Source organism: Embiotoca jacksoni, unplaced genomic scaffold (genome assembly GCF_022577435.1).
Source record: "Embiotoca jacksoni isolate LCO1_2020_lvr unplaced genomic scaffold, fEmbJac1.0.p SCAF_2, whole genome shotgun sequence".
NCBI classification, from domain to species: Eukaryota; Metazoa; Chordata; class Actinopteri; family Embiotocidae; genus Embiotoca; species Embiotoca jacksoni.
Genome location: NW_027185340.1, coordinates 19194277 through 19215073, shown reverse-complemented (window position 1 = coordinate 19215073; position 20797 = coordinate 19194277). Strand labels below are relative to the sequence as shown.

The 20797-nt window shown below is 43.4% G+C and overlaps 1 protein-coding gene across 1 annotated transcript; it reads left to right on the top strand.

Moving 5' to 3' along the window:
- Positions 1-8: 8 nt before the first annotated feature.
- Positions 9-20338, top strand: pgap1 (post-GPI attachment to proteins inositol deacylase 1). Its single transcript, XM_069154934.1, has 26 exons — positions 9-294; positions 2759-2912; positions 4623-4798; positions 6231-6402; positions 6507-6667; positions 7167-7219; positions 7316-7382; positions 7603-7708; positions 7908-7966; positions 8218-8301; positions 8944-8993; positions 9826-9877; positions 9958-10035; positions 10440-10515; positions 10595-10668; positions 10756-10807; positions 10890-10956; positions 11035-11140; positions 11245-11283; positions 11705-11889; positions 12048-12278; positions 12371-12506; positions 12682-12732; positions 13419-13633; positions 14433-14537; positions 15863-20338. The coding sequence occupies exons 1-26, from the start codon at positions 142-144 to the stop codon at positions 15999-16001; spliced, it is 2841 nt and encodes a 946-aa protein (XP_069011035.1). The 5' UTR covers positions 9-141; the 3' UTR covers positions 16002-20338.
- The last annotated feature ends 459 nt before the right edge of the window (positions 20339-20797 follow it).

The window sequence follows — 20797 nt, the reverse complement described above, 5'->3', positions numbered from 1 at the left end:
GGTGTGTGTGTGTGTGTGTGTGTGTGTGTGTGTGTGTGTGGCTGACAGCTCGTGAGGCGGCGGCGGCGTCTCGATCTGTCGGTGGGAGCGACCGGGCTGGACACGGAGCCATGGAGGTTCAACACCTGTAACGAGACTAAGATGCGGACTCGGAGCGGAACCATGAAAGTCGCCACGGTGGCCTTTTACGGGGTGGCCGTGGGGCTCCTGGCGGTTGGCCTGCGAGAGTTGCTGACCGGCTTCGAGGAGAACAGATGCAGTATGACCTACATGTTTGAATACCCAGAGTACCGGGTGAGTACCCGGCGTCATTATTTTACACTTAAAGCGACGTTAACGTCCGCGAATTAGCCCGCAAAGCGAGCTGTGCTTTTGACGGCGCTGTTTGTGGCTGAGGAGGACCGTGTTGACATGGCAACAACAGACGTCAATGTGGACTGACAGGTGTGTTTTTCCATTCATTTCCTGAATACCTGACTGACAGGGTGTGTGTGTGTGTGTGTGTGTGTGTGTGTGTGTGTGTGGTTGTTGAGGAGGTGGTAGTAGTTGAGGAATCAGATTAGCACAAATTAGCCAGTTCATGAAAGCATAGAGTAGCTGCTGATCCTCGGATCCTCCCAGCAGGAGGTCACCAGCAGATCAGCTCCACGATCACGTTTTAAATACACACGATATTATCAAGCCAGGTGAAGAGAGCTGAAGTTTGCTGCCGGCAGTGGTCCTTTCCTCTGCTTATTGTGTCCATCTGTCCATAAGTGGGGCACAGCTGCAGGCAGTGTGCTGCACGGGCAGATCAGCTGCATGCTTTTTTTTTTGTTGTTCTTGTAATGATACCAGAGAAGAAGAATAAAAATAGTCCCATTAATATGGTACAAAGGGTTTTGTGCCTTGTTTATTGTGGTTAATGGTTTCTTGAATCAGGACAGGCTAAGTGTTGTGGTGAATACAGCCGAGATAGGAAATGATGATACAGGAAATATTTCAAAACACATAGTGAGTCCAGGGCTGTAAATTATGATTTATTTTCATTGTCGATCGATCTGTCGACTGTTTTCTTCATTAATTGAGGAGCTGTTTGATCATAAAAATAGACAAACATGTCCACTGGTGTTTCACAAAGTCTAAAGTGCAGCCTTAAATGTATATTTTTGTATATAACCAAAATATAGTCAGTTTATTATCTCGCAGAATTAAAGGAACCAAAAACGATCCACATTTAAGAAGCTGGACTCAGATCAATTAAAAAAAAACAATTAAGCGAGCATCAAAAAAAGTTGAAATTACATTTTCTGTCGATCATCTAATCATCTAAATGTTGCAGCTCTAATTGTGAAACAGCTGAATTTCTACATTTTAGTAAAATAATGTGATTTAAAAACAGACAAAAGTATTAAATCCTCACATTTTACAGTCATAGAAAAGAGCTTTTTTTTGTGGCAGTTTTGCCAAAAGTTTGTCAACATTTTTCTTATTTATCTTTAATAATTGACCCTGAAAAATATTTGTACTGCATGTGTTACACTTTATATGGATATCTAATAAGTGTTGTTGGTAAAAGTTGCCAATTGAAGCAATAACTTCCTCAATAAGCTGCTGCAAAAGCTGCTGTTGTTCCGGCACCAGCGGCGTCGCTTGACGTGTACAGGGACGTCGTTGGTGTTCGAAGCACTCCAGGCCGGTTCAGCTGTCCTGGCACCCGGAGAGGGCTCAAAAAAACCAACCTCGCTGTCTCTGCACTTGTACTGCAATAGCGTACGTTTCCAACAGCAGACATGTCATCCAAAAATATGAGTGCAGAGGACGTTGTGGCCGACGATAGGTTTCACATTTAGCCGTACTTATTTGAGTATTTGGCCGAAGAAATGCAGCAGAGAGAGATTCCCCCCCCCGTGGGATTAATAAAGTCTAAGTCTGAGGTCAATGCGATGGTGGCATTGGCCAAGTAGGAGGTTAAATCTCCGGTGGGGAGCGTACGGAAACCGAACCGCTGCGACAGACAGCTGCTGGTGCTGCTTTTGCTGAGAGCAAACGGTGACCGGTGGTGACTTCGCTCAAATTTCCCTCCAAATGCCGACACAAACAGAATCATTTAGCTCCAGTGAATTTCAGCGTGGGCAGTTTTTTTTTGTCGGCTGCTGGCACCAGATGAGAGATCCACGTGTCCCGATGCGTTCGAAGTTTTACTCCTCACTTGAACAGAGGTGTGCTGGAGACCCTCTTCAGGATACCGTTGATAACTTGGGGGGGGAAAAAAGACTGAAACCAGCAGCAGTTTTTGTTACTAGATGCTGTTTTGGCCAAACAAAGTAGGCGAGGGTGGTGATACACGGCAACGTTGGACGTGGGGATTCATCAACACCTTGTTTGTGTTGTTTATGTTTACTCTAACCAGCACTCTTTTTATTGAGTTGGTACAACGAGGGGATCGTGGACGCGCTTTGTAGTTTATTTTGACACACCGTCCCGCTGCCACAAATACTCAGAGCACTAAATAAAGACATGAACCTGCAGCTGAAAATAGTCCCCAACATCTGCACTGTTTTCTACTGTTAAGTAACATCTGTTAAAAAAAAAAAAAAACTACAGAGGCAGGATGTTTCAGAGAATCACAGCCTTTAAAAAAAAAAAAAAAATAATAATCATTTTAAAAACGGTTTATTTGCCACAGGATAAGAAGGACGTTGGACTGTATTGAAATGTTAAGAGTTTGAAATAATTGTTCACCTCGTCATCCGTGTCTCTGCGTGTGTGTGAGCAGCGCGTGGCTCTGCCGCGCCGCGTGGCCCGACTGTACCCGGCCTACGGACTCTACCTGTACGGAGAGGGTCTGTACGCCCAGGAGACCCGCGCGCTCAAACTCACCGGCGCCCCCGTGCTGTTCCTGCCTGGAAACGCAGGAAGTTACAAACAAGGTGAGTGAAAAAAAATATAAAGATGAATTTAATTTATAGCATTTGAATTAGCATCCGGCAAGAAGAGGGGAGGAAACGAGTAACTGTTACTGAGGCACAAAGGAAACTAAATCTTTGAATCTGGCTTTTTATTTGGAGTGATGTTTATCGTCTCGGTTTTTAAGATTTGATTATTGTTTATTCTACCTTATTGAATTTATTTATTGATTGTCAACGCGTTTAATTGTTGTCCTGCAGTTTCTTTAACCAACAATAAGTTTACACCATTTTTTGTTTGTTTGTTTTGATGTGCTGCTTTAATGTGAAACACTTCGTGCTGCAGGCTTGTACGAAAGGTGCCGTATAAATACAGCGGAGTTGAGTTGAGGCACAGCCGGGAGAAAGTGACTTATTTTTCACGTTTGTGAGGTTTTGCAAGGACATGAGGTCGGCTTCATGCTTTTTGTTGATTAGTTTGGCAACAAAAAAAAAATTGCATCGTTCTTCACTTTCTGTCTTGTAAGGTAGCGGATGCTCAACCTTTGCTGTAGAACAGAAGTTATGTTTCCTCAGTTCCTTTTGTTTGTGAGGTGCTCGAATTCACATGTATTCATGTTTTTGCAGCCATTTTACAAATGTGTTTGTTTTTGTTTTGCATTTCCTCTGGTTTCGGGGAGGTTCTTGTATCATTTTAAGGCAATCTACACCCTCTTAACCATTCAAATCATACTTTCTTATTGTCATTCAGTCCACAAACTGAATGACTAAAAAGGAAAAATAGAAAGATAAAGACCGAAATCAACAATGAATTGGTCCTAACAAGTATTGTGTGTGTATCCACAGCCTGATCTTTCTCTGCTCCATAAAGCTCCACAAAAATGATGTAAAAACAGCTCTGAATTCTTCCTTCCTTCCTGTGAACACACGCTGTGGTTTATTTCGATCCCGTCCCACACAAACACACACCGTCCTGCTTCCACAAATACTCGGCACTAAATGAAGACATTAATATGCAGCTGAAAATTGTCCCCAATACCTGCACTGTCCTGTTAAGTAATGTCTGCTACCACAGGGCACGAAGGAAGTCAGACTGTATTAATATGTTTGAGTTTGAAAAAATTCTGAGGGAGTTTTTGGAAAAGCAAACTATATATTTTCAAATTCACTTACGCTCTTAATGACACAAATCATTAGCGAGACGATGCTGGTCCACAGCTCTGTGTGTGTGTGTGTGTGTGTGTGTGTGTGTGTGTGTGTGTGTGTGTGTGTGTGTGTAGGAGGAGAACACAAACACATTTTGCCTCTACTGTGGTGTTTGTGTTGCTGGTTCCAGGCGCTCTGTTCCTCGCCGTTTCTTCTCCTACGTTCGCATCCTTCAAGCCGATGTATTTTTAACAAAAGCTGTTCTTCAACTGGCTGAGTGTCAGATCAGATATGAGCGGTGCTGGTATTCAGCGTTCAGCTGGTATTCAGCGTTCAGCTGGTATTCAGCGTGAATTTAATGAGCCTTAGAGTTGTCTTTTTAGATCACGAATAGCTGCCCTTCGAATGAGAAGAAGCTCAAGACACGATGACTTTAATCAATAATTCGAAATCTATAAAAACCTATTTGTGCATAAATGATTATTGCAGCATTAACAGTGTCCCTACATCTGCTTGATTTCACTCAGCTCTCTGCACTTTATTTGTACACAATAATACTTCATCATCCGTCTCGTCCTCCTCGTGCAGCTCGCTCCCTGGGCTCGGTCGCCCTGAGGAAGGCCGAGAACACGGAGGGAGGTCTCCACTTCAACGTGTTCACCGTGGACTTCAACGAGGAGCTGGTGGCCCTGTACGGCGGCAGTCTGCTCCGGCAGACACACTTCCTGCACGAGAGCATTAAGGCCATCCTGAGGCTCTACAAGGTCAGGCCTCAAATATCATCCACCCGTCAGGCCGGGTTACTCAATGCACATAGCGGATATGGCTGGTGGAGTAATATTTCAGCGTGGAGGGGATATATATCACACACATCTCCTATACCATCACCTATATGTACATACAAGAAGTTAGTTGATCCTTCTGACTCGCGCGTCCTCAGCTGTGACGAAGTTGATATAGCAACAGCAGGATAAATTAAAATGAGTACAAGAAGCATAAAAATGCTCAATATATCTGTCATTTAAAGCTGCAGTAGGTGATATTATTTCATTATTATTATTATTTTTGGTTGAAAGAACTAACTTTGACTGTTTTTTATTGAAGGGTTCATTTAAAAAAAAAAATTGCCGGTGAGCTTCTGCTTCTTTGTATTTACAGTTTTAAAAACGACCCCGATCTGAAATAAATAACCAATCAGGATTAATCGGCGCATAACTGGCCAATCACAGAAAATTGATTGAATATAAAAGTGGACGTAGCTTCTGGGTCTGAAAAATGAGGCCGATGTGGAAGTGCCTTAAGCTGCAATACCATCGAGTGCAGCTAGAGGTTGGCTCCAAAAAGCCTCCGGCTCCATAAACTCCCATTCAACTAGTCTTACAAAATTCTCAGTCAATACACTTTTTCCACAAGTTATTTCGGTTTTGTTAGATAAAGTCACTCCTACTTATTAGTTTTCTGGTGGTCCATTTGAAAAAAATCCTGCCATTGATTCGAAAATAACCTTCAAAAAGCTGTGTTTTTGGGGGTGTGTCTGTTTGATTGACAGGCCTGTGTGCAGTCAGGTTACAGCTATCAGTGGGCGGGACGTAGTATCTTTGGGTTTCCAATCAGATAGAGTCAGATCCACTGGTCGATCCTCCCCAGCTCGTCCAAATACGGTCACTTCCTGCTCCAAACCGCTGGAAACTAGCAACATGGCACCGGCCGATATACGAACTCGAGGCTTCTTAACGTTCGTTCACCAACCAATCGTGATGTCACTGTTGGTTGCCACTTGGTGTCTACATGTTTTACGTCTTCTTGTGTCCTCTGCGTGGCTCGGCGTCATGCACGTAGAAGCTGTGTCAACGTTTTGATTGTACCTCGTACTTTAAATGGAGTTAATCCTTAAAATGTTGGATTGTAAGTAACACTTCCGTAGAATAAATGCATATTTACCTACATGTTAGTTACTCTGCTTTTGCCAGTGATAAAGTGGTCGGGCAACCAGCTCTCGAATATGGCCTGTAACTGAAACGCATCCAACGAGGTTTGGCCTTTTGTGCTCCAACTTTAATCGCATCGGTCAAAAGGAATTGAATCGAGGTTTAAAAAGAGCAGTCTTCAAAAGTCATAACAGCTTATTGCCCAACACAAAGTTAAACTTACAAACAGCAGACGACTCAAAAGTATCACCAGTTTCTTCTCTCGCAGCACCTGAAGACGCCGCCTCAGAGCGTGGTGCTCGTCGGTCACTCCATGGGAGGAGTGGTGGCCCGAGCGCTCTTCACTCTGCCTCGCTTCAACACCAATCTGGTCAGCCTCATCATCACGCAGGCCTCCCCTCACCTGGCCCCGGTGCTGGCGCTGGACCCGTACCTGCTAGGTGAGCAGAGCCGTCGCGCTCCTCGTCTTCAATGGGGACTCGTTTACGTGTTAAAATATAGTCAGACGTTTCTCTGAATGTCTGTTTGTCCGTGTCGTTCGTAGATTTCTACTCCGCGGTGAGACAGAAGTGGGTGAACCAGGCGAGGAAACTCAGGAACGTCACGGTGTTGTCTGTCGGGGGTGGTTACCGTGACTACCAGGTCCGCTCCGGCCTCACGTCCCTTCCGTGTCCCCCAGGAGACCCCAATAAGATATCACTGGTGGTACGATGCGTTTGTGAATTGGTTAAGTGGCATTTGATCATGTCTCATGTCCTTTTTCTACTTCAGGAACAAAATGTAGTTCCTCTTGTATAATTTATGATCATAGGCTGTATATAAAAGTGGACGTAGCTTCCGGGTCTGAAAAATTAGGCTGATGCGGAAATGCCTTAAACTGCAATACCACCGAGTGCCACTAGACCTCCGGCTCCACAGACTGCCATTCAACTCGTCTCATAAAATTCTAAGTCAATAAAATTTCCCCACGAGTTATTTCAGTGTTGTTAGCTGAAGTCACTCCTTCTCATCAGTTTTCTGGTGGTCCACCTGAAAATAATCCCGTCATTAATTAGAAAATAAGCCCCAAAAAACTGTTTTTGGGGGGCGTGGTTGGTGATTGTTGATGCCTCAGAAAAGTCCTCCTTCAGGGGTAGAATTTTCTTTCTGCGTCTGACTGCTCTTCTTCACATTCACATTTTAATATCTTCTTGTTTTTGCCAAGGCGACTGCAGTTCCCAGGACGTGGGTGTCCACTGATCATCTGTCCATTGTTTGGTAAAAGTCTTCAAATATGGCTACACAAAGTCATTTCTCTGGAACCACATTTACATGTTACTGAGAGTGTTTCTATGCCGTGTCTTTGTGTTGCAGGTGTAAAGAGCTCGTTCTTGCGACTGTCAGGGCGTTCTTCGACCTCATCGACCCTGAAACCAGACAGGCGAGAACAACATTTATCTTTGTTTTAAAGGAACCTTTCTGTGTAAATGTAATGTGGATAAATATAGAGGGGTGCTGTTAAAGCATAAAACAGTGATCCCGTCATAGACTCGTGGCAGTTTTACATCAAAGCCCCTGAAACAGAACAACTCTGACAAGCTGTCATTGCAAAGCGCACGTCTCATCTTTAATGAGGATTTTTTTTCTTTTTCTTTTAATAGTTCACAGGAAACCCAGAGAAGAAAATGGCCGTACTGAACCATCATTTCATCAGACACCCTGTGAGGATGCTGGGAGAAACTCAAGACACCTCCATCTCCATTTTAGGTGAGAGAGAGAAGCTTTAACGTGGAGAGGCTGGAACGAACAGAGAAATCTGCTCCGTTAGTTTCCTGTTCAGAGTTTCACAGACGGAGACAAACCTTTTACATGTGCTCTGCATTTTTAAAGTATTTGGAGTTTTTAATAAGTTTGGATTAATTAGCTATTAAATAATCACTCATATCTGTGTCCCGTTCTTTTCCAGATTTCCCTGAAGTGTGGAGCGAAGTTAACACACTGCGTCTGGCTTACAGCACACCAAAGGTACCACACCTTGTAACGATATGATAAACACACTCCTTACAACACAGTCAAAGAAAAATTGGAATAAAAAAAATGAAAAAGATTTTCTGCCAGACGCCATTTTACCGAAGCAAACTGTACAAATTCTTAAACTCCTCCAATGTAATATAAATGCAGCCGTGCGGACTGCTGTCTCGTCATTATTTCACAAATGATCTAAGAACAAAAAGCTCTGATACGAACATAAGAAGATGCTCCGCTCTTCCTGACAGGAAGGACAAGTCAAATACTTCCAGTTCGCGCTGTCGAGCCGGCGGAAAGCCTACAGCCATTTTTACTGCCGCAGCAGCAACCTGGTGAGTTTTCGGCGCTGTTCTGGTAATGTGCTCTCTGGGGGTGACGAGCTGATGTTATGTATCTCAAGACATATAAATTGGTATAAACTAATTTGTTGGCTGAAATGAGCTGATCTGAAAACTTCTCTTCAGAACATAATGCTTGGGATAAATATTATATTATGCTGTCTGTGATTTTGTAGTTATTTGTAGTTAATAAAGCCCAGTGAAGTTTAGTGTTTCAGTGCACTGAGGTCAGTGTGGACAATAAACTGTAAATATGTTTGCCTCCATGTCTTCGTCACAGCATCAGTGTGTTTGATGACCACATTTGAGGGATCGTTGCAAAGCATGTGTTTACATTTACACTGTATAAACAGTGTAAATGTTTTACTCCCAAATATCACCGTTGTCCACTAAATCCAGTATCAGTCAGACTCTAGATTGTTTCAGATTTCTAAAAAGCTGCCTCCATCTTAGATGCATATATCTGAATGAAGTGGAAACAAATGGTAGTTCGGTCTTAGCAGGCGACTACATTGCTGGGTAAAATGTACGCGCTAAATCTACATACGTTGTAAAGCAGAACTAATTTACCTTTTAGATCATAATTTACCTGTCAAATTATCAGTGAAACATGATTGCGATGTGTTGTTTCAACAGGAGATGACCAGCTGGGTGTACGGCTGCGTGCACAGGAACGGTTCTTCATGGTAAAAGGATGATTATTCCTGCACTTGTTTTTCCTCCAACTTTTACCTTCAATCAACGTCCTAAATGTCACATGGATCTTATTCTTCTGTGAAAATTGTGATGTGTTTTGTGGTTAAATTAGATGAGGCGAGCATTTGTATTTCTCTTAATTTGTTTTTGTTTTTTCCGCCGTATGTATATTGTGGTCCGTCCCTTTATTATGAGCACAATATCTCAGGAACACCGTGAGGGTACTTTTTCAGAGTTGGCACACAAATGTTCTCTCAATAATTTAAAAAAATCTCAATAATCAATGCGGTAATTATGACAACATTTCATACAAATAATTAACAGGATAAAATGGTCAAAGGTCAACGTCACATTAATGTTCCAGAAAATCACTTCTCTGTCCATTAGTTAACACCATAACTCGGGGAGAGAAGGGAAGATTGTGACCACATTTCACACTTGGTGGGAAACTGAACCGGTGACACAGATCTCTGGTGTCCATCTTGAAACTGTGCTGAACGTGAAGACGTTCTGTGCTGTCAGGTTGAAGATGTGTGAAGCGTTTTACAATCTGTAGCTTCTTTACAGCAGCATCCATATTTGGAGCATCGCCCGCTGTCATGGCAACAACTTCATTTTCTATCAGAATCAGATTTATTGGCCAAGCATGTGAACACCGGACTCTGTTGTTTGTTTCTGTCAGTGGATCTACATCTCACACACAGAGCAGAGCGAGAACAACGGAGTTTGACAAAGTCAAGTCAAATCCATTTCGTTTATAGATCTTTGTATCACAAATCATGGATGTAAACTGCAGCTTAATTCTACTTTTTCATTTCCCAGTGTGCATGCCGTGGATCTGTCCATGGGAACTGAGCTTCTGCCTCCTTACAAGGTAATTTTCCTGTGAAGAGTCTCCGTCCGGTCCGACCTGCTGCCCGCCGGCTGCTCATGACTGTCTGTCCTCCTCCTCAGGTTCTGGTTCTGAGTGTCAGTGACTTGTCTTCAGTCACTCACCTGGTCGTTTCAGCCTCCAACCTCAACGGCAAACTGGTACGTGAAACCAAACGAGGACTCACTTTGATGACGTTAACCTGCAGACCACGTCTTTGATTTTCTCTCTCGAGGAACAGTTCGCTGCCCATTGCCTATATTTGCAATGAGGACACTGAAGTTAACTTCAATTGGTTTATTTAAATAAGAAACGGCATAACTGTTATCAGATTTTACTCCAGCTTTCAGAGCAGCTTTCCAACATGTGGAACTGTAGATTTTGTCCTCAGTGTCCACAGCTCCAATAAGACAACTATGCAGCAGTATGTACCGATGAGTGTCTGTGGACAGTGGAGAGGAGATGGCATGCAGACAATCGCTGCTGCTTGGGATCAGTCGCAGCCACCAGCAGAATCAGAGTCAGAATCAAAGGGTCTCTTAAGGTTTATCTGTGTGGTCTACAGTTCACAGTGGAGTGCGAGTGGCAGAGACAAGAATCTCAGACTCTGTCTGTCCCGGTGCCGCATGTCCTGTCCTTCGGTGAGTTAACTTCCCGCTCGCACGGATTAACAAACGTCTGTGTAGCAAAAAAACTTCTCAGGAGCTGTTGATTTTCCAGGTTGGAGTGCCAGCGATGTGACGGTCAACTCCTCCGGACTACTTCACACCATCAAGCTGCAACACTTTCACCAGGTAACTTTTTATTGTTCATTCAAAAGCATTTGAAAGTTTCTCTTTTCCTACGTTGTCACTGAATCCTGAGCACATCTGTGTCTGCAGGTCTATCAGGCTTTCAGAATTAATGTTGCAAGTCAGTGCAAAGTCCACAAAGGTGAGTTTGTCTTTTGATTTATACTTATGACACATGTGCACATGCTGAAATGTAATAACAATGATTGATTGTCTCTATGCAGACAGATTGCCCAACGTGTACAGGATGAAAGTGTCGTGGTTTCGAGAGGACTCTTTAACCACAGTCAGGTGAGTTTCGCTAAACGTTTGTCTCCCAGCTGTCGGCCCATTTAAATCTCATATTAAGTGATGTGATGCGTCTGCCAGTGTGCCGTCGGTGACGGAGATCTCAGGGATGCTACATACAAGTCGTCCAGACAACACCTCAGGTGTCCTCCTGCAGCTCCACACTGCCCCCAACTGCCAGTATAAGGTACTACACCACAGCTACTGTAAAGAAGTCACACATATCTGTATAACAAACCGTTTTTATCATCATTAAATTATGTGAAATTAATCATTTACCTTCTGGTTCAGGTGTCAATAAGAACTTCATTACCCAGGGTGCTCGGGCAGGTATGAGACACGTTCAATCTTCGCTGCTCAAACATTCTAAACCATCTTTAAACATTAAACCATCTTTAACATTGCATTAAATGCTTTTACTTTATTTTATTTTTGCATTCAATGCATTTATTTTATTTTTTGCATTCAATGCATTTACTTTACTTTATTTTTGCATTCAATGCATTTACTTTATTTTATTTTTGCATTCAATGCATTTATTTTATTTGTGATAGAGATGAGATCAAATTAGTAGACGTTCTTACAAGTCGGTTTATTTGTAAGAAGAACCATGCACAAAATACATGAATCTCAGAGAGATAAGATGCTTTGTTCAGCTGCGAGCTAATTTCCATCTGCAGTCCCTTCTGCGTGAACAGTGATTCAGAACAGCGAACGTTTGCGTCTGATCCGTCTCTCTTTTGTCGGGCAGATCCTGCGGTTCTGTGGCCCCATGGTGCCGGTGTACACAGCTGTAACCCTCCTCCTGGCCTGTGGCGGGCAGCTGTCCACCATACTGAAGTCGAGACGAGCTGCAGACATGAGCCAGGTGGTGGGCAACGGCCTGCAGCCCCATAAAGTCAACCTCTCTGTTTACACTCTGCACTTCTTACTGAGGTAAGATTTAGAAGTCTCACGTTGAAATAAAGGGGAATGTTTAATCTTTTGATACCTTTTAACACCGTTTTCTGGAGCTTTCAATGACATTATACTCCTCCTCATTAGACTCCTTCATATTCTCCAACCACATGATGTTTTTCTCCTTGCTCCCTCAGCTGTAGTAGCTTTCAGGAGGTTTGGTCCTTTCTCTGCCTCCCACCGATGGATTCACTCCCCCCAACGTTTCCTGATGGGACATTTAATGAATGGACTCCACCAGAGGAGGAGTGGCCTCACCTCCTGTCCCCTCTGCTCTACATCTTCGGAGCCGCCGTGGCGTTCTGGGGAAGCACGCTGCTCCGTCTGGTCATACGACTCATCTCGCTGGTATTAGCTCCACTGCACAGGTACGGCTGGACATTTAGATGCTGAACCGTGGAAGTGGGTGAACTTTTAGGCATCACGCTCACCTGGTTTTTCATTTTCGTTTGATGTGCAGACCGTCCGTGTCCAGAGACTGTGGCACCTTGCAACCGCGGACTCAGCTCCTCGTCACTCTGTGTCTGACTGTGACGGGCGGGACGTCCTGCGGGGCGCTGTCCATCTTCATCGCCTTTCTGCTCCACCTTTATCGGGTGAATCTTGTTCATAATCCTCCAGAGTGGATAATAGTAATTAAGCTGGTTTACAGTAGCCAAAGCATGGACTGTCTGTGTTTAGGTGTTGGTTCAGTAAATTGCATTGTTACATTATTTACTGGTTAAAATGTTTCTAATCGTCGTGTGGCCTGTTTTTGTTTGATTCTCTCAGGTACTGAGGCTGCAGATGACAGAACGCTCTTTGAGTCACATGCTGAATCTGGTAAGATTTTCCAGTTCCACTACAAACCATCTGAGGGTCAGTGTGATGTCGCTTTGTTCGCTGTGGCTGTGAATGAAGAGCAGTGCTGTGTTTCTAAATGTCGTACTTCCCTTAGTGCACTAACAAATAGTGCTCTTACACGTCGGGACTCTTACTTGTGTCGTGCAGGAATTTTGACGGTGTAGTGTTGTTTCATATCGCACACTGATGTTCTGCACTGACCGGAAAACCACCTCAACATGTGAACACATGACCCGCCAACATATCTTCAGCTTTAATTATTTTACCCAGAAATCGTGTTTTCATTTCATCTGTTTAACACACTCAGTAAACACACTTAACTCTTCTGTCCAGCAGCAGCAGTGAAAAATAAACACTTTTGTGTCGCGTTCAGGAACATCTGCAGCTTCCTCGGATGTTTTCATTTGAAAAATCTTTACATCGGTGACCCCGCCCCTTCCTCTACGTAGCCAAGATGGCTACCGTTTAGGGCGGAAAGTGTCCATCGTTTCACATTTCTTTCATGAGCCGTTTTGAGTGCATCATCCTGGTACTTGTAGTTCACTGCATGTTTCTGTACTCGACAGTGCGAACGCACTTACGCACTCAAAATAGTGCTTGTTAGTACGGATGTACACCATTTGGAAGACAACTCTACAGCTCAGACTCCTCCTCCGTCTTCGCAGGCGCCCCGGAAGCACAAAGAAGCCGAGAACGGCACAGTCGACGGCGAATCCACGAGCAATTCGTCTAAAGAATGTGGTGGCGCCCCCTTGCTGTCGGAGTGCGCCCTGCAGGAGGTGAGGGACGACCTGCAGCTCCACCTCTGCCTGTCGGCGCTCTTCACGCTGCCGGTCATGCTCAGCGCACCCTCGCTCATCCACTGGATCCGAAACCTGAGGTACGGGATCAGCACAGAGAGGCGGAGAAACCCACTGCTCTGCTGACGTGTCTTTGAGCAACACACCGAAGCCTGGCTCGCTTATAAAGGATGTTCATTTGACCTAAATGCTACTACGGCAAAATCCCTGCATGTGCAAAAGCAAAACGGCCTCAACAGCCTCCAGTTAAGTAAGTCGGTTTGAATTCCCGGTTACTGTAGCTGAGGCGTGCTCTTCATGCCACAGCTGCAGCTTCACACAGACAGGACAGGGACGACGCTGGGAGTCCTTATCGTGTGCTTGAAGAGGCCGAGAGATAAAAACAAAACGAGTGTTGTTGTTGTGTTTATACAAAACAACTTTTACCTTCTGACTTCCTCAAGCAGAATAAAACGTAGTTCTTGGCAACCTATACTTTATTTCTATATTAGTTTTGATGATAAATGGACTGTTGTTGTCTGAAGGACTTGAATAGGAAAGATCTTTATTGTCAGTATGCTCAGAACCTTTTGAAAGCGTAACATACAAATTCATGAATAAAAACAATAAAGGTAGAAAAAAAATATGCATAAAAAAGGACTTTTGCAAGCAAAGTTGCATTTCTCTGTTATGTTACTAATTTAATTTGAAGTCTACTTATATTTTAATTGTACGAAATAGGTGTTTTTTATGAAATCAGTTTTGCTTATATTGAGGATTATTTTCTTCATTGTTTTATCGCAAAATTAGACATTCAGGCTGAAATAAGTAAAAAGTCTAAATGCTGGTGCACTGGTATGTAAGGCGTTGTTGTTTATGCTGTGTTGTGATCCTCTGCAGGTATTCCACCCAGTTGGATCCGGATCCTTGCTGGCCCCACATTGTGCCTCTAATTATTGTCTACGTGCTGCTTATTAACTGCAACACTTTAATACTCAGCAACAGGTAGGAGCACAGCATCTCCGACACACACCAGGGTTTCCTACAGGTGGAGAGTTTACTGGTGGCGGCGGGCGACTCAGTGTGTGACCGGTGTTCACGCAGAGACTCGTGCAGTCCAGATGGTTATTTTCTGTAGCTACAATTTGAAGATGTCCCCTAAACGCCTCACATGCAGACTCTTGGTAGACGTTACAGTTTGCTATGGTCCCTAAATGCCTCACGTGCAGCCTATCTGTAGACGCCCAGTGAAGCTTTCTACCTCAGTCTCTGCAGTGCACACAGTTCATGTGTGGCCAGAACAGTTTGAAAAGAATGAAAAGGGGTGTTTAATATTTAAAAAAAATTAAAATAAAAAAAATTGTAAAAGTTGAAAGCCCATGTTTCTCCCACCACTGGGAGCCCTGAAAGAAACACATGATGAGGTCAAAACCTTCGGTTATTTGGCTGTACCATGTACGAAACACGAGAGCTTATCATTTGAAATGAGGTCGAGGCATTCTGCCGACGAGTTGTGTAACTTTGACCCCTCACTGAATCAGTTCCAGACATTCCTGTTTACAGGCCTGTCCAGGCAGAAATATTGTATTTAAGTTATTTATGTAATTTATGAGCACCAGTTCTGTTTCAGCTCAGTGAGAATCTCTGCTGCAGTTTTGCTGCCATCGACAGTTGCACTAGTTTCTCTCCTCTGCTCTCTCGCTGCGTTCAAATGGGGTCGTATTTACTGTCTACACGACAAGAGTCCGTATGAACGGCGCCCTCTTGTGCCCTCTTCACGACGTCAGAACTCTAAATTTTCTATAAGCCTCGAGTTTCAGTTGTGATGTGTTTGCTGACGTTTACGGAAACGTCGAGGACATGGAAGTAAATTTTTCGTTAGATGTTAAGATAATATATTGTAATTCTAGTCATGTAGAGCTTGTCTTTTATAACTCTTCTTTTTGTGCCTGTGTGTTTCCTGCTTTACGTTATCCCCCTGTTAGCTTGCTAAATTGTTAGCCTCTGTGGCTTCTAGACACCGTCCACGTTGCCGTTTCCTAGCAACGGTGGTTTTACGATTAAACCACTTAAACGCCAAGTCGGGTTTAGTAGAGCAGAGGACAGACAGATGAAGTAGAGCGAAGGAAGATTGTTCACTAGCTAATCAATCACGGATGGCGTCATTTCCTCGGATAGATAAGTAAATAATAAATTTAATAAATAAAAAATGGATCATCAAATATACTTTGGCGACTCTCCCGAGTAAAGTCTACCTGTAAGGAAACACTGCACACATTCCTTTTGAGCTTTCTTACCCCGGCTAGTAACTTCTCTTTAATCTATTCCAGTAAACTCCTGCCTGTGGCCTCCTGCCTCCCTCTCCCCTTGGCCATCACCATGGTGACCTTCTCGCCTCTTCACCTCTACCGAGTCACCTACTTCCTGTTGGCAGCACTCGTCCCCGTGGCCTCGTGTTGTCTCCTCTGACGGTATCTGGCTGGTTTCAGTCTCCATCTCTACCATAACATGCCTCTCTCTGAGTTTGAGCCCGGCTCTCTGAAGCCGGCGGACGCCGATTCGTCCCGAGAAGACTCGTCGCATCGAGCTGCCATGGAGCAGAGCCATAGACATACATAGCCCGGGGAACTGCCTGCTCAATGTTAGCACTAAATGCTCCACGGCAATTACACTCGGTTTGAAAATGAGAGGATGTAATGGCCCTGGAACATTTGGTTTGAATATGGCTCCGTTGGATTGTCCTGAAACCATGTTTGCCTTACTCTGTATATCTATAGCTCTGCCTTCAGGGAGCAGGAACTCCACAACCAGTGAAGCTACTGATATTAGAGATTCTCAACAGGGTCTTAGTGTTAATGTGTCCCTTTTGGATTTTGTTGTTCCCAGTGGCTTCAGTGGCGTCCTTCACTGTGGTCACGACGCTGTAAACTCCGACACTGCCTGCTGCTGCTTAGCAATGACTTCGAGTTGTACCCGCCGACTGTCGAGCGACTTAACGTTCATTCCATCAGAAAAACCCAAAGCAGTCCTGTTTACATTCTCCCTCACGAAACGCTTCAGAAAGTCTCCGGCAAAGAAGCGGCGAGTTGTTTTTAAGGCGGCGTTTCAAGAGGGGCAGAACGTCGCTGTCCAAGACCGAAGAAGGCGCGTCGGGTTAGAAGCAGTTATCTGGGTTTTCTTCGACGTTGGCGAGGTCGTGCGCCGTGAATTCGTCCACCAGCGTCAGACTGTCATCACCCGGTTCTGCCGGGACGCTCCGAGGCGTCTGGGGGGGGGGAAATATTCGACGCAAACCACCCGAACCGTGGCGTGATGGTACTTTGATTCTTCAACACGACAACTCGACCGTTCAGTGAGTTCAAAACACGACGACGTCTCGCCTGCAACAACTCCACCCTCGCTCTCCACTCGCCAGATTTGGTTTCCGCCACTTCCTTCCGTTGCGCAAACATTTGACACAAAATTTGATGTTTGAAGTCCGCGGTGAAATGACAGATGTTTACGTACCGGTGGTCACAAAAACAGCAAAAGTAGAAGTTACTTTAACTCTACAGATCGATTCAAGAGCTGTCGGAATGAAAACATCCGATTTAACAAAATAAATAAATAAATCTGGCAGAATTACTGATGTTGAAATCAACACGATACCAAACTTCAAATGTGAATGCAGCTAAAAACTGTCCCGACTCGAGCGTATACTTCAGTACTTTACACACTTGCACAGGTAAAGAGGAGGAAATTACTCTGAACACAAGAAAAACACTCCGGTGATAAAGTGACATCAAATCTGTACAAATATAAAACCTGTCTTTGTAGGTTGTTTATTTCCAACCTTTGTTGATTAATGTGGGGGAAAAAAAAAAATCCCAATTGTTCCCAGTCAGAATCATGAAGACATTTAAAGGGAAGTAAATACTTTCTCGCCGCCGCTGTAACATCTGATCCACAAACCTCTGTGTCAGAGACGACTCCCGTCTGTCTTTATGGGCCAAATTGGCTGAAGTGTTGACGGGTTAATTGAAATTACACCGAACATTAACGGACATTGATTGCTGGATAAACATGCTGAACAGACTCATTGTCATGGAGGGATGAGACTAACCCTAATACTAATTTGAACTTTTAGAAGGTTGGAAAAAACACGAAAAGACCAAAATCTGTGGCGCTCAGCCTGAAGCCCTCTGCCTCCGACTGAAGACATAAATAGTTTAAAACTGTTCACTAATATGTAGTTAAATTACATTTTTGTTTTTAACTAAAACTGAAGTACAGTAAGCCGTGCATTTATCGGGGACTATTTTCAGCTGCGGATTAATACAGGAGTTCTGGCGCTGGTGACTATTTCCAGCAGCTGCACGGCGTCTAATGAAAGAACACGTCGGTCGGTGGAACCGTTTGTTTTTGATCTTTTTCATTGAACTGTTTGACAGCAAGAGATTTTTTTTTTTTACAGAAATATCCCCAAACTTCTCCTTTAATGCGACGTCTTAGATAACAGGATGTCGGATTTGATATGACGAAGCTTCTGGGAAATGATAATCAAACCGTCATCATGATTGGAAACTGTTGACTGCCTGGTGATGGTGGTGTGTGTCTGTGTGTGCGTGTGCGTGTGTGCGTGTGCGTGTGTGTGTGTGTGTTGTCATGCTATAAAACAGAAGGCCTGACCTGTTTTTTTTTTTGTTTTTTTTTGCTTTTTGTGTTTATATGTTGTTGCCAATGACTTTTTTTTTGCGCTCAGTTTAATAAATCAATTGATTTTGTTCAGTCTTAAGGGAGGAATTCAAACTAATGCCAAGAGATGATCATGTAGGCGTTGTGACATCGCAAGAAAGAAGTTAGAGCTATAAAGTGGAAACGTGTTTTGGTGGGTCTCATCTGAGAGGGCAGGTTTTTTTAAAAAAAAATTTTTATATATAGTCTCTGTTTAAATCTGTCTTGTCTTATTTTAGTTTCCTCCTCCTCCTCCTCCTCCTCCTGCGGTTGCTCTCACCTCCTCTTCCTCCTGTCAGCGAAAGCAGCTGCTGTGCCTTTTTTCTGCCTCCTCCGCGTGTCTGCAGCAGTGCGTCGGTTTCACACCCGCCTGTCCGTTTAAAAGCGTCCGGTGCTCAGCAGCAGCACCGCGCTGAATGTAAGTGTAAACGTGGGACTTTTTAATAAGTAGATACTAAAAGGGACCAATCACGCTTGCCCGTACCCCTCCGCCCTCCTCCACCCTCCTCCAACCTCCTCCCAGGCAATGCACACACTCACAAGTCCACCCCGCAAAGACACCGCTGTCGTCCCCGATGTGAATGTACGTGCACTGAATGTCTCGACGCTCGTTTGAGTTTTCCTGCACCTCCCGGTGGTGACCGGCTCGTCTGCGTATCCGTCTGGTGCCGTTTTTAGTGCTTCGAGACGCAACGTCGTCTCATCGTGTGCCTCGTGAACCGGTGACACACACACACTACTTTGTAGAACAAACTAGTCGGGACGAGAGATTTGTTTTATATGACTGTATTTGTGATTTGTATCGGTGTTCACTGTGATCATGTCCTTACCAAATGTTTGAGGGTTTTTCTTGTCAAGCTTAAAAAGAAAATTCACACGAGTGACAAGTTTTCGTTTTCCAGTTTTGCTGTTTTGGGATATTTGGAATTGAAAAAAAATGAGCTAAAATCTTGTGCGTTTTGTGTTTTAACTGAAAATGTAATAACAATTCTTGAATATATTCAGAATAAGGTGGAAAACTTGGACTGAAATAAAGCAGGGGAGCAAAGTCCTTTTTGAATACTGCCATTTAAAAGCCGGTAAAACAAACTGTGATCCTGTTTCTCTCTTGTTGTTGTGCAGCTGTGAAAAATGTGTCTCACATCTTTTCATTTGTGTAACAACAACTTATTTCCAATTCAGATAAAAGGATGTTGAAGCAAGTGCGTACATTATTTATTCAGATTACTTTATAATGCGATACCTCGATCTTCAATTAGTCCATGAAATATATTCCTTTGTTATGAGTTCAGTTATTTCACATTTGAATTAAAGCACACAAAGAAAAATGCATCATCTGCTCCACTTCTTTGCATTGAACACTGAACATCCATAGTGCACTTGCTGCGCAGCTACTTAAAACGTATTGTATGCTGCTTCTACCAAAAACAAAAAGAGGTTGCTTGTTCAAGATTTTGCACCGCTCAACAAAAAAAAAACATTTTAACGAGTACTTTTCTTTGTTCTGTCGCTCCTTGTGCTCCTTGTGCTCCTTGTGCTCCTTGTGCTCCTTGCATAGACTGTTAAATCAAAACCGACGCCGAGCTCAACTAAAGTATAAAATTCCATTTAAAAGCTGGTCACTGCTGAAAAGATATTTGTGTTACTTTTAATTGAGAGACAGTAACTTGAGTGCGTTATTTACCATTTTCTATACCGAGTAAAATACTAAAAAACGCATATTTAGCAGTTTTATCTGGTAAATAAATCCTACTAAATGTCACTACTGTCTCTAACGTCGGGGAGTTTCCCATCTCTTGCTTCTGCCTGGAGGGATGTTGAGACCTGTAACCCGCCAGCTGCTCCTGGTTGTGCAGAGCTGCGAATATGCCGGGCGGTGAGGTGACCGACGTGGAAACATATCACACCTCTAGTTTCCTTTAGTCATCGTTTCTGGCAAGGCTCTGGTGTGGAAGAGTATTTAATCCTCAGGTTTATGCATTGCTGTGTCAAATTTGGTTGCTTTGATGTTTTTTATATTTCTCACATTTTTATCTGATGTCATTGTAAATGGGCAATTTTTTTGGCACCATTGTTGTTGCAATAAAAACCAAGAAAAATAAGTGTTTTGAGATTTTTTTTAAATCTTTTTTTTTTACTTGTGAAATGCTATGGGTGTTAAAATGCAAAAAAAAAAGACCATAAGGATGATGAAGGTGTTGAAGGTGTTAAAGCCCCTACAGGTCCAACCCAATTTACCAGAGGATGAGGAAGATGTCACTCAGGTGTTGAAAAAATGGACAAAAATTGTGTTAATAGCTAAAATTATTATTATTTGTAAATTTATTTCCGTGCCCTTTCGTACATATTTGTTTAAACTGAGTTTTTTTTGCATTTAGTTAGTGTACATCCAAAGCATGGTGTGGTGGGATTTGCAGAGTTTAATTAGGTTTACTCAAAGCAGTTTTTGTGGGCATTTATTTCATTATTTTAAGTCACGATTCATTCGTCATTATTACTTTTGAGATGCATCACTTGAAACTATTTTAAAATGGCGGCTCTTGCTTCCACAG

Bases quoted from the DNA above. Each gene is read 5' to 3' on its own strand.
- pgap1 (XM_069154934.1), top strand. From the start codon at position 142: ATGCGGACTCGGAGCGGAACCATGAAAGTCGCCACGGTGGCCTTTTAC. The intron at 2,913-4,622 runs GTGAGTGAAAAA...CTCCTCGTGCAG, and splicing joins CGCAGGAAGTTACAAACAAG to CTCGCTCCCTGGGCTCGGTC. The intron at 10,669-10,755 runs GTAACTTTTTAT...CTGTGTCTGCAG, and splicing joins AGCTGCAACACTTTCACCAG to GTCTATCAGGCTTTCAGAAT.